This window comes from Neltuma alba, unplaced genomic scaffold (assembly GCF_004799145.2).
Source record: "Neltuma alba isolate B1F8T4 unplaced genomic scaffold, ASM479914v2 tig00011052_pilon, whole genome shotgun sequence".
Lineage (NCBI taxonomy): Eukaryota > Viridiplantae > Streptophyta > Magnoliopsida > Fabales > Fabaceae > Neltuma > Neltuma alba.
Window position 1 is genome coordinate 216,601 of NW_021635799.1, and position 11,430 is coordinate 228,030.

An 11,430-nucleotide genomic window follows, 5' to 3' on the forward strand; every position below is an offset into this window, starting at 1 on the left:
AGCTCCTCCAATGCTTCACTTTCATTCAAATTCTCTGGAAGCCTTGACAACTTTGAGCAACCATGAATATTGATCTTCTTTATAGCTTTCAATTTTTTAAAATCACTTGGAAGACATACCAGGTTTTTGCAATACTCTAAATTTAATATAGCAAGACCAGTCAAATTGACCAATGATTGAGGTAGTTTGAATATAGCAGTCCCTTTTAGATTAAGCTTTGATAAACATGTCATACCTCTACCAAACTCAGGAAGCCTTTTAACTTTTGAACAACCAGAGAGAATAAATGTCTCTAAGCAATTCATCTCCAATTTGGTTGGAAGGTTTTTAATACTTTTGCAACCTTTAAAATTAACAATGACAAGATTCTTGTGTTGCCCGAGAGAGTAGTGAACTTCAACAAGCTTTGTACACCCTTCAAGAATTAATCTTTGAAGATTAGGAGTTCTATCAAAATTTGATGTTCTCATCAGGTTTGTTGAATGACTCAAATCAATGAACTTTAGACTTGTGGAAACTGCAAAGAACCAAAAAAAAAAAAAAAAGCCTTCAAAAACCAAGAACTAGCAAGTGATACGCATGCAATAAATTATAGAAAAACAAATTTAAGCAAAGGACATTAATTACCTGATCTCCTCTCCAGAGTTCCTTTAATTTGCTGCGTTGCATTTTGAGATCAACAAGTTCACCAAATTGAGTTTGACCTGGAAGGGAATATAAAGGATACTCCTTCCAATCTATGACTTTCAGTGAATTGGGAAACAGTTAAGTCCATGAAGAAGATTCAATTGGTCATGTGAAGAATGTGATATGATAAGTAACTTGAGATTACTCATATTTGAGAAGGCTTTAGGGTCCAAATATATGACATCTGGTTTGTCAAATTGTACCACTATGCCACGTATTGCTTCAGTTCCCTATATATAAAACAATAAGTCAATCAAACTAATAATAACATGAAAAATGCATGGAATATATTGCTGAAGTAAGAATGCATAATCATAGAAAAGGGGGAGAGTGTTACCCTCATATTTCTAAGCACAAGACTAGCATCCTCCAAGGACCATATCCTACTACGATTGCCAGCATCATTGGGTGATTCGCGAAAAACAATTTCCTTGCCCATTTCTTGAAGCCTATCATGCACCCTCAAGCACCCTTCAGCTTCAGTTACCAATGATTTCTGAATAAGAGTTCTTAGTCCGATTACCAGGTCAAGACCACTATTTTCTAAAATCTGTATGACATCATCCTTGCGCAGGCCATTGAAAAAGCAAGCAATATCTAAGAATATATTCTTCTCATTATCTCGCAGTCCATCAAAGCTCACTTTAAGTATATCAAAAAGGCCATCTAAAGGAATCTTCTTGAGTGCATTCTCCCATTCTGGTATGCTTCTTCCGCAAAGAAAGGAACCAAGCACTTTGATTGCCAAAGGAAGGTTTTGAGCAGAATTAATCGCCCTTCTAGAAAGCTCCAAATAATCTTCATTTGGCTGATCTTTGAAAGCTATTTGAATAAAAAGTTGAAGGGATTCATCGGGACTTAAGAAATTCATTTCATACTGAGAAACTACACCATGCAACAATAACACATGTTGATCTCTAGTTGTTATTATTATTCTACTCCCTTTGCCAAACCATCCTTCCTTTCCCGCCAAATTCTCAAGTTGGCTTATGTCACTCACATCATCAAGGACAAGTAGAACTTTTTTACTGCATAACATTCTTCTTATCAGCTTTCTTCCTTCATAACAGTCACACACTTCCATTCTGATTGATTTTTTCAAACGGGAAAGAAGTTTTTGTTGCAGTGAAATTAAACCACCATCTTTTACAGATTCCTCTCTAACATTATGAAGAAATAAATGAACTTCATAGTTTCTGTGTATTCTCTCATAAAAATTCTAGCAAGAGTAGTTTTGCCTAACCCTCCCATTCCCCATATTCCTACAAATTGAACTTCCTCCGATTTATTCGCTAGAAATGAATCAAAATCTGCTATTTTCTCATCAATTCCAACAAGTCCATCATCAACACCTTCATCATTTGAATCGAATTGTGGGTGATCAACTATTCTTGACCTCACATTTTCAGTAACTATTTCAATGAGTTTCGTTTCATACCTAAAAAGATAACAGAATAATAACATTAATATTAAGCGTAGCCCAAAGTCATGATAATTTTTTGAAGTCATAGAAAATACCAATTTTCAGAGCTCCATCCAGCCAAGTCAGCAACTTCTCTCAAGGCATCCCTCCATCTTTGCACCTTCACTTTGTCATGTGCAAATTTCTGTTCAAGCTTTTCAAAGGCTTTTGCAAAACTTCCTTTCTGATGCCGAACATCAGACGGATCTATGCCATAAAAGATTGGAAATATATGAAGGCCTAACTCTTTCTTACAATGAAGGATCTTTAGGAGTTCATCTAAGCACCATGTGGATGCAGCATAGTTTTCAGAGAGAATAATAATTGCTGACAAAGATTCTTCAATTGCTTGAAGCAAACTTGGTTTGATAATTTCTCCCCTCCCAAGTTCTTCCTCATCTCTAAAGGTTATCAGTCCATTGTGACAGAAAGCAGCATATAAGTGGTCTGTAAAATTCTTACGGGTGTCTTCTCCTCGAAAACTTAAAAACACATCATACTTGTGTCTTCTATTTGAACGGCAATAGCTTGAAGAATATCCAACTTCTTGATCATCGAGTGCCATTGTGATACTTCAGAAGCTGGACCATTCAAAATATAAATACAACCATCAGATTGTGAACCGACTTTAAACCCAATCTGAGATAGAACATAGGTTCTTGCACAGATTAGAGAGGGAAAGTATAATCCCAAAGTGCATTCTCAACTATATATAAATTCATTTTTATTATTAAATAAGGCAGAAATTGAGAAGAATATTGGATTGAATTATAAGTACTTTATACCTATTTAATTTTGATTATTTTGTTTTTCTTGATTGATTTTATGAATATAAGAATGAAATTATCAGCTCATGTTTTTCTCATTTGACCGTTTTAGCCGTGTTCCTCTGGCAAAACTACTTTTAATTAGTTTACTTGAAAAACAGAAAAGCATGGTTGTCTTATGTGATTCTTCATCAGGAAAATTTCAGTCAACCCCTCTAAGCAAACTTATTTTTCAACAGCCCCCAAAGATTTTGAAACTTCATTCCACCCTTTTGACCAAAATGAAATTAAATGTTATGGGTGAAAAGACCATTATGCCTGTGTATGGGTTAAATGTCAAGGGTTGCATGAACAACTAAAATAAAGTGATTTACAATACAAATTAGGCAATTTACAAGATGTATACGAGAACTCACAACTCTATTGAGGTTCTATAGAGAGAAAAGTTAAATGTCAAGAATTTCATGAACAACTGAAATAAGGCAATTTACAACACAAAGTAGGTATTTATAAGAGGTACACAAGAATTCACAACTCTAATTGAGGTTCTGTGGAGAGAAAAGTTAAATTCCAAGGGTTGCATGAATAACTACAATAAGCAATTTACAATACAAATTAGGCGATTTATGTGAGGTATATGGAAATTCTTAACAACATACAAGATAATTAACAACAAAATTAGACAAAAATAGGTTCTTGTGAATGGCCTAATTGATTTGTAGTTAATTAAAGAAATAAATGTGAACCCCTTAATGCTCTAACGATCAAGCAATTTTATTTCTTTTATTGCTTGCTATTTATAATTTTATATACGTATTTCTTTTCCTTATAAATTTCAATTGTGTTGGATTGGAATTAATTGGATTGACGAAGCACAACTTAAGCTTGACAACTAAAATACTAAGGGTAAATTTTATTAATATGATTGGCTCTGTACTCCACCTTAATTATCATCTATAAAGTTTAATTAAAGAGGGGGCAACACCAATTTTCATTGCAAATCATCTTATTTTATTTGTTCATGCAATTCTTAACACTTAATTTTTCTCTCCCAGTACCTCAAATGGAGTTGTGAATTCTCGTATGCCTCTTGTAAATCACCTAATTTGTAGCGTAGATTATTTTATTTCAGTTGTTCATGCAATCCTTAACATTTAACTTTTCTCTCCATTGAACCACAAATAGAGTTATAAATTCCCTAATACTTCGTGTAAATTGTCTAATTTGTGTTGTAAATTGTCTTATTTTAGTTGTTCATTCATAGTTGAACACTTGTATTTGTTTTGTTATATATATTTCTCTTACATTATATGACTAAATGGATTGATGGCTTGGTTGTCATAATCTTTTTCGTATACCAAAGGATCACAGGTTAAAATTTCCCCTTGACCAATTATTTCAAAAATAAAATTCTCTAGCAACTAGAGCTCTAACCAGCCACTGGCACTTCAATGGCTAGCTGTCAGAGGTTAGAGCTCCAGCTGTTGACCAGCCAATGACACTCTAATGGCCGATTGTTGAAGGTTAGAACTCCGACGGTGGTTGATCTTTTTTAAAAGACTAATAATAGTAGTAGAAGTAGTAATAATGCAAGAGCATTATGGTCTTTGCACCCATACATTTAATTTCACTTTGGTCAAAAAGGGTGGAATGAAGTTTCATAATCTTCTGGGGCTATTGGAGAATAAGTTGGTTTAAAGGGAGTTGACTGAAATCTTCTTGTCTTCAAAAAGCATTGGAATCCAAGACTGGGGTAAAATGTTTAGTCAAGACATCTTTAGTTTCTTCCTTTTCTATTAACTCGAAACATGCGGACCCTAATCATGCAAGGACCATGAAAATAAATTAATTGTTTTAAAGCATAACAAACTTTGAGAATTGTACAGGAAGACCGTCTTTTGAAAGGAAAAAAAAGAACAAAAACTGACACCATTATTAGTTAATCAGATGGTATGAAATTGGAAATTACATACAGTTAAGAAATAACAGATAAAAACTTATATGAGTAGAAATTTTGAAATGTTCCCTTACTAATAAAAACACATTGGTCCCGTTTGATATGAAATATTAAAAACAAGAGATAAGAATTGGGATTGAAACTGAGAAAATGCATTAAAACGTGTTTAATGTGAGTAATTGTTTGCTGCGAATAGAAGAGGCAAACCCATATGGAATCAGGAAATACCACCCAGTCCCACCTACATGCGCCAAATCTTAAGTAGCAAGCAATCCTCACATTAGATTCCCTAATTTCACCCACATCGATTTGCCCAATCAATCTTATTAACAATCAATCACTCACATTAAAAATCTTTTAATGTATTTTCTAAATCTCAATTCTAATTCTCACATCTCATTCCCAATACTTTACGCCAAATGGGACCATAGTTCATTTTCATGTCAAATTTATTATATTACTCCACTACTACAAAAAAGAGCTTTTACACACTAATTTACGCGCTTATTAGAAAAAACAATGTAAAAATATGACGGTGGTATTTCTGTAATTATAAATATATTTTTTATGGCGGTTTTCTTAAAAACCGCCATAAAAATACTTTTAACAGTGGTTTTTAAAATAACCACTGTAAAAAATACTTTTAACAGCAGTTTTTTAAATAACCGTCGTAAAAAATCTATCAAATTTTAAAATCCATCATGCGATAGTTTTTACTTTTCAGAGTTAGATATAGTCCCCTATTACCCCGTCTTCACTCAATTTTCTCCCCCTCCTCATACCTTTGTTGACGTTTATCCTTTGCTTCTATCATCTCCACCATGTTCTTCCATCACCCGTCGCTGTCGTTTTGCCATCACCATCTCGCCTCATCCTCTTTATTCTTATTTGTGAGTTTTTCACCTCTATTTTTTCTATGGATTTCATAGTTTTTGTGGTTTGATATGATTATTTTCTTTGGTTAAAAAATGATGTTTAATCTGGGTTTGAAGAGATTTGATTTTTATCAGATCTGAGTATTTGATTTTATCAGATCTGAGTCTTATTTTATCTTTATTAAATCTCAGTGCTTCGATTTGGTGGCTAAAGGTAAAGCTAAATGGTGCTATTCGGCGAAAAAGAATATACGTTTGCTCCATCAGAATGCTGTTAACTAGTGAGAGATTATTGGTTAATTGATTTTTAGACCTTTCCTTTGAGACTTTGTTCTCTCGTTCCCTGATCAACAGATGAAAGGTAGACTAAACAAAAAAACTTTTCACAGCGGTTATTTATATAACCACCGTGAAAAGTCATTTACTACGGCGGTTCTTAAACCGCCATGAAATCCTCTACATTTTACGTCGATAGCATAGATATTGCTCTCAAAACCATTGTAAAAAAACTCATTTTAACTACCATTAAATTTTTTTTTTGTAGTAGTGCTCGCATTTAAGCTTGGAATAAAAATTGAAAAACTAAACACCTGCAAAGACTTTTCCTTGTGGTATGATATGGCATGACAATGCATTAAAGAAAGGAAGAAAAATTATGGTCAAGGACCAACTTTGTAAATGTTCTTGTTCTTAAAGATCCTGAATAAGGAATTTTCTAACAAAAATATGTTGTTACTTGCAAATCAATTGATGTCAAAACCTATTAGAAAGTATGAGAACCAAACTTGATTTAAATTTAGTAATTTCAAGCTTCTTTTTATGGGATTCTCTCTTCCCCTTATTCTTGACAATTTCCATATAATCAAATAGCCTCTTTCTCCTTGTTTGATAGTGTCAATTTTCGTGGATATGGATTACTTTGTGAAATTTTGGAAGAATATAGCATCTACCATAAGAATGGAACCATAGTTGGAGATTCAGGGCCAGCATGGGAGTGAATTATTGGTGAAGGATTTTCATGGTAGGATCTGAGCCAACGACTTCATAGATAGATTCCAAAAACAATTATACGAACCAACTAGACCATTATTCAAAAATAAATATATATCAAACGAACCAAACAATTTAGATTGGCTGCACACGCACAGAGAGTACAAATATAGTTGGAAGGGTGTGTCTTATGCTTTGAATATGGAAACCCTGATGAAAGCGAAACTAGGCGAAACAAGAATGAAGAGAAACAAAGAAACCCGATTCAAATTCTGAAACGAATGAAGTAAATAAAGAGCGAAAGTTACTTACTCAAGTTCTTGGAAGGTATACAGGGATGATCTGATGCATGAGAAGAAGGAAGAAGATGAGGTAACAATAGCAGTAGTGTCCTCTTTGATGAATTGTGACTTGCCTGACTTAGTGGGGAAGATGCTTTAAAGTGATGGAATCCTTTAAACTTATTTAATGGATGCGGGCCCCGTCAAAAATTATACGTATTAATTCATCCATTACCATTGAGTCTTCTTCTTCTTCCTCGAAAAGCATATCGTTTTGTCTTCTTTTAGGGGAAAAAAATATTTTGCGCGTAAGATCAGATAAGCGGCGGCCACTCCTCCTCTTCCCGAAAGGGATGTGTTTAAATTCATATAAGTGCGTCTCTATGTGTATATATTTTTTCTGATTTTAAATATAAGACTTATTTTATAATATACTCATTTATATCATAAAATAGATTTTATGTTTACTATAAAAAGAGTATTAGTTTTTTTTTTTGTCCCATTTGGGACGCAACTTACAATGTGGATGCAGCATTTTCCAGAGACTATTGTACCAGCAAACAAAAGTGAGGATGGCAAGGGCCACGGGAAAGGTGACTGCTTTGCATTTTCCTGTGGCTCCACACGGTTTATTTTATATTCCCGCCATTTTTCTATGTCCTTCTCTTTGACCCAACTTACATCGTAGACTCCACCACTCTTTCCTCCTTCCTTCGTGGTAACTGGTAAGTATATACGGAACAATCGCTCGTTGAAAATTTTATTGATGAAAATGTGAGATATATCGAGGCAAGATCTTGGTTGGACTAAACATCTTTGGTTTTTCTATTTTCTTATTCTATGCTTCCTATTTGTTTTTCAACGTTCTTATTTCATTTGTATGCTTTTGTGTTTTAGCAAAGAATGTTACATTCATTGTGTCAGTTTGTGATCGGCTTGGCAAATGCACAAAGTTAATGCTTTTAAATAAATATAAATTTAAGAATCTCAATTAGGAATGTTTGTGAGATAATTAGAACAAGACGGCCTTTCTGTCTCGTATTCTTTCCTATTCTAATAATATCTTATCATGTTATGAACGAGACCCGGACATCTCTTTTTTTTTTTTTTAATTTCAAAACCAAACATATTTGGGATATAAGAAATTACGGTAAAAATTCTACAAAAAATATATTAAAAATTCGCTCAAAAAATAAAGTAATCAAAATTTGCAAAGAAAAGGTTTTCTTTTAAATGACAGAAAATATATCCATTCAAAATATCTACTAAAAAAACATTATATAAGCTATACAAAAAACTTTGCAAATTGTAGAAGAAGCAAAACAATACTCCTCCTCTAGTATTTAATATGAGGCCTATTTAACTAATTTGATTATATTAATAAAGTTAGGTAAGTTAGTTAATTATAAGAATATGATATATTTTTTCTAAAACATTATAATCATTTTTCTTAATCCTCCCTTCCTCACTTACTTGATTATGGTTGAGAGAGTATGATAATTTAGGAAAAGTGGATAAATATGAGAAATATGTCTTATATTTAAGATCAAAATTAATTTAACAATTAAGTCCTATATTAAGGATTAGAGAAGTAGAAAATAGGGATCATTAGTGGAATTGGTATTTATAATTATATACGGAATGACATGAAATGCATGGAAACGGATCAATGTTTACCTAATTAAAAATCTTGAAAAAAGTTGTGGTTTTTATATTTATTTAAATAAATATAAATTTAAAATTTCTACATTAATTTCACGCGATTTATTTTTATCTTTTGCAATCTTTTATTCTCATCTTTTTCTTATTCATTCTCGGTGACCGAATTTAATCACAGAACTGGTTTCTTTTCTTTGCTTTACTCTTTTTACCCCTCTTTTTTTTCATTTTCCTTACCATTCATTATAATTTTAACTGTTGAAATTCAATATTTTATAAAATCATTATTTTGAATTTATATGAAAAAGTATAAATAAATTTAAACTACTAAAATTTAATTTGAATAATTCATAACTAAAGTAAAAAAGAGAAAAAATAAATTAATTAAAATAAAAGAGAGAAGCCAATTCCAATAGTTACATGGCAGACACAGTTTATGTTTCCTCCATCAGCACCACTCTTTCCTCCCTCCTCCATCGCAAGAACAAAAGATAGCCATAATATAAGAATTAATTGAAAATTTGATTTAGTTCTTAATATAATACTCTAATATATTTTGTCTCCCATATTCATTTATTTTTCTCCCAAAATAGTCTTTATGGAAATTACACATGTCAAAAGGTTTTTATTCTAATGTATATGATTAACAAAAATATTTTGAAGAAGACAATACACATTTATTATAAATAACTAACTAAACTAATTTTTTAATATTTATAAATTAGTTATCTAGTTCTTATATTAAGGAGTGGAAGTAGTAATTAAAAGAAGTAAAACAGAAAATATAGGAATGGCTGTTAATGAATAAGTAAAGGATTGAGTTCAATATTGCCATGGTGCCTGAACATAGACATCTTTCATAAGCTCTACAACGTGCATGCCTTTGAAATATTAGAATGGAAGTCCAAAATTCAAGACCCTTCACCATTAACCTAATCAATTGTAATATGGTATATTCGATTCTAAATATAAAAATTAAATAAATGGTTTATTTAATTTTTAATATAAGACCTCAACAATCCACTTTTTCTTCTAAATTTATAATTTTTCTCATCAATATTCCTATTAATTACATGTGGTAGGGAAATTTTTATTAATGACAGCTATAATGCACATAATTAAAAAAGTATTATAAAAAAATCAACTTGTAAAGCTGCTTTTTCTTCTAAATTTATAATTTTTCTTATAAATATTCTTATTAATTACATATAGTAATGAAATTTTCTTAAATGGGAGCTATAATGCACATAGTTAAAAAAGGGTATCGTGAAAAAAAAAATTAACATGTATTTGTTATAAATAACTAAATTAATTTTCTTAATTTACTTAACTTAGATGAATAATTCTTATATTAAAAATAAGAGATAATATACTTGCATATCATACAGACTACTCTAGAAAGAAATCTCATTAACCTTTATGTATAACCAACAAGGGAGCACTATGGGCAATAGATAGCCTCCTCATAGATATCTAACCGGTGACAATCCAATCATGGACCTTAAAACAGCTAAAATGGGCCCTTTGATTATGGAGCCATAACGAATTATCTAACTCTTGTTGTTATTGTTGAACTCTCCAATCAAGATTTAAATTCTTATTAAGAGAGATATTCACATTTAATACCTAATAATATTTTAAATAAAATTGCTTCCAATAAAAAAGATATATATGCTCTAGCAAAACAAAAAACAAAAAAAACTCTCCCTGCTGAAGCCAATCGCCTCCCGCGAGTAGAGATATTCATCATTGTCTAATAATGAAAAATAGTGGCTTAGATTGTACGAACCTCTCTCTTAAATTTGCCACAAATCCTTGCAAAAGGGAGGTGAACCATGTTTCATCGATACAAATTATGGCATGGACAATAAATATACTATCTCATGATTTTAATATAAAGCTAATTGAAAGTTGAATTTGATCTTAAATATAATATCTCAATCCATTTTGTCTTCAAAATTTATAATTTTTTAAAAAATATTCCTATTACTTCTAAGAAATTCCTACAAAATTAAAATGTACTTCCAATACACATCATTAAAAATGACGTTTAAAAAATCCAGCATATATTTGTTAGAAATAGCCAATTCAACTAAATCCCTAATAAATTTAATAAAATATAAAATATACAATTTTTCTCTATTATTTATATATTTATAATTATAATAATTATTTATTTTATTTTTATTTTGAATATTTTTAATCCAATTTGAATATTAATTGATAAAATATTTATATTTATTTTTTAGAATAATTTTATAAAATATCTCCAAAGCTTAGTGGTTCTCCTGCACAACCTTCACGGATTAATGAAATGGGAGCTTGTTTATTAGGCCTATTCATGTGTAAAGGTTAGCCCATATTTATTTTGGAATTCTTTTTTCGTTAAAGCATATGTATCCTCTTATTAGAAGTAATCTTATTCGAGATATTGTCAGGCATTAAATGTGGATACCTCTCCTAATTAGGATTCGAATATTGGCTCGTTATATTGTGAGAGACTAACCCTTTTTGTTAAACCCAATCCCGTTGGTATTTTGGATTTGTGTATTGAGCAATGTCCACGTCATTTCACCTCATGTTACATAATTGTTATGTGATGTAATTTTGTCTTGCTTTTAAGAATAAGAAGATGCTTATGCTTATGGCTGTGGGGATTTAAGTGTCCACATTATATCATGTTTAGTTTACTCCTTTAGTTATATATCACTCTTTTGAGCTCAAATATTTCAAGTGAATATTATAAGATGAC

At 31.3% G+C, this 11,430-nt stretch overlaps 1 protein-coding gene across 1 annotated transcript; it reads right to left on the reverse strand.

The window, feature by feature from the left end:
- Positions 1 to 1,833: 1,833 nt before the first annotated feature.
- LOC114760938 (toll/interleukin-1 receptor-like protein) lies at positions 1,834 to 7,416 on the reverse strand. The gene is made up of 3 exons (XM_028950251.1): positions 7,051 to 7,416; positions 2,206 to 2,730; positions 1,834 to 2,125 (listed from the first exon to the last, which is right to left on the reverse strand). Exons 2-3 carry the CDS (start codon positions 2,712 to 2,714, stop codon positions 1,834 to 1,836), a joined length of 801 nt encoding a protein of 266 aa, XP_028806084.1. The 5' UTR covers positions 2,715 to 2,730; positions 7,051 to 7,416.
- Between the last annotated feature and the right edge of the window lie 4,014 nt (positions 7,417 to 11,430).